The sequence below is a fragment of the Rhincodon typus genome, unplaced genomic scaffold, assembly GCF_021869965.1.
Source record: "Rhincodon typus isolate 14 unplaced genomic scaffold, sRhiTyp1.1 hic_rhity00001074, whole genome shotgun sequence".
NCBI classification, from domain to species: domain Eukaryota; kingdom Metazoa; phylum Chordata; class Chondrichthyes; order Orectolobiformes; family Rhincodontidae; genus Rhincodon; species Rhincodon typus.
Window position 1 is genome coordinate 6,128 of NW_025966712.1, and position 761 is coordinate 6,888.

At 44.4% G+C, this 761-nt stretch overlaps 1 protein-coding gene across 1 annotated transcript in view; it reads right to left on the reverse strand.

Moving 5' to 3' along the window:
- Positions 1–414: 414 nt before the first annotated feature.
- Positions 415–761, reverse strand: part of LOC125481163 (RNA-binding protein 25-like) — a gene marked incomplete at its 5' end in the record, with an annotated part of 1,017 nt that continues 670 nt past the window's right edge. The window contains one exon of the mRNA XM_048592361.1: positions 415–558. Within this exon, the coding sequence (XP_048448318.1) occupies positions 415–558 (144 nt within the window). The remainder of the gene's footprint in view (positions 559–761) is intronic.

Here is a 761-nt window from a genome sequence, read left to right on the forward strand (position 1 = left end):
CTCTCTCTTTCTTCTTTCACTCATTCTCTTTCTTCGCTCTTTCTTCTCTCTCTTTCTCCTCGCTCTCTGTCTCGCTGTCTGCTCTCTGTCTCGCTGTCTGCTCTCTGTCTCGCTGTCTGCTCTCTCTCTTTCTTCGCTCCCTCCCTCTCTATTCGAGCTCTCCCTCTTTCTTCGCGCTCTCGCTTTCTTCACTCTCTCTTTCTTCTCTCTCTCTCTGTTTGTCTCTCTCTCTCATTCATTTCTCACTCTCTTTCTTCTCTATCTCTCTTTATCCTGCCTGTCTTTCCTCTCTCACTCTTTCTTCTTTCTCACTCTTTCTTCACTCTCTCTTTCTCCTCTTTCTCTTTTCTCTCCCTGTTTTTTCTCTCTTTCTCTTTCTCCTCTCTCTTTTTCCGTCTCTCTCTCGCTTTCTTCTCAAACTTTCTTCTCTGTTTTTCTTCTCTTTATCCTCTTTCTTCTCTCGCTCTCTTCTCTTCTCTTCTCTCTTTCTTCTCTGTCTTTCTCTCTCTCTTCTCTATCTCTTTTTCTCCTGTGCCTCTCTCTCTCTCTCTCTCCTTCTCTCTCTCTCTGTTTCTTCTCTCTCTCTCTCTGTCTTTCTCTCTCGCTTCACACTTTCTCTCTGTCTTCACTCTCTTTCTTCTCTCTCTCCTCTCTCTCTTTCTACTCTCTTTCTTTGCTCTTTCTTCTCTCTCTCTGTCTTTCTTCTCTCTCCCTTCTCGCTTTCTTCTCTCTGTCTCGCTTTCTTCTCTCTGTCTCGCTTT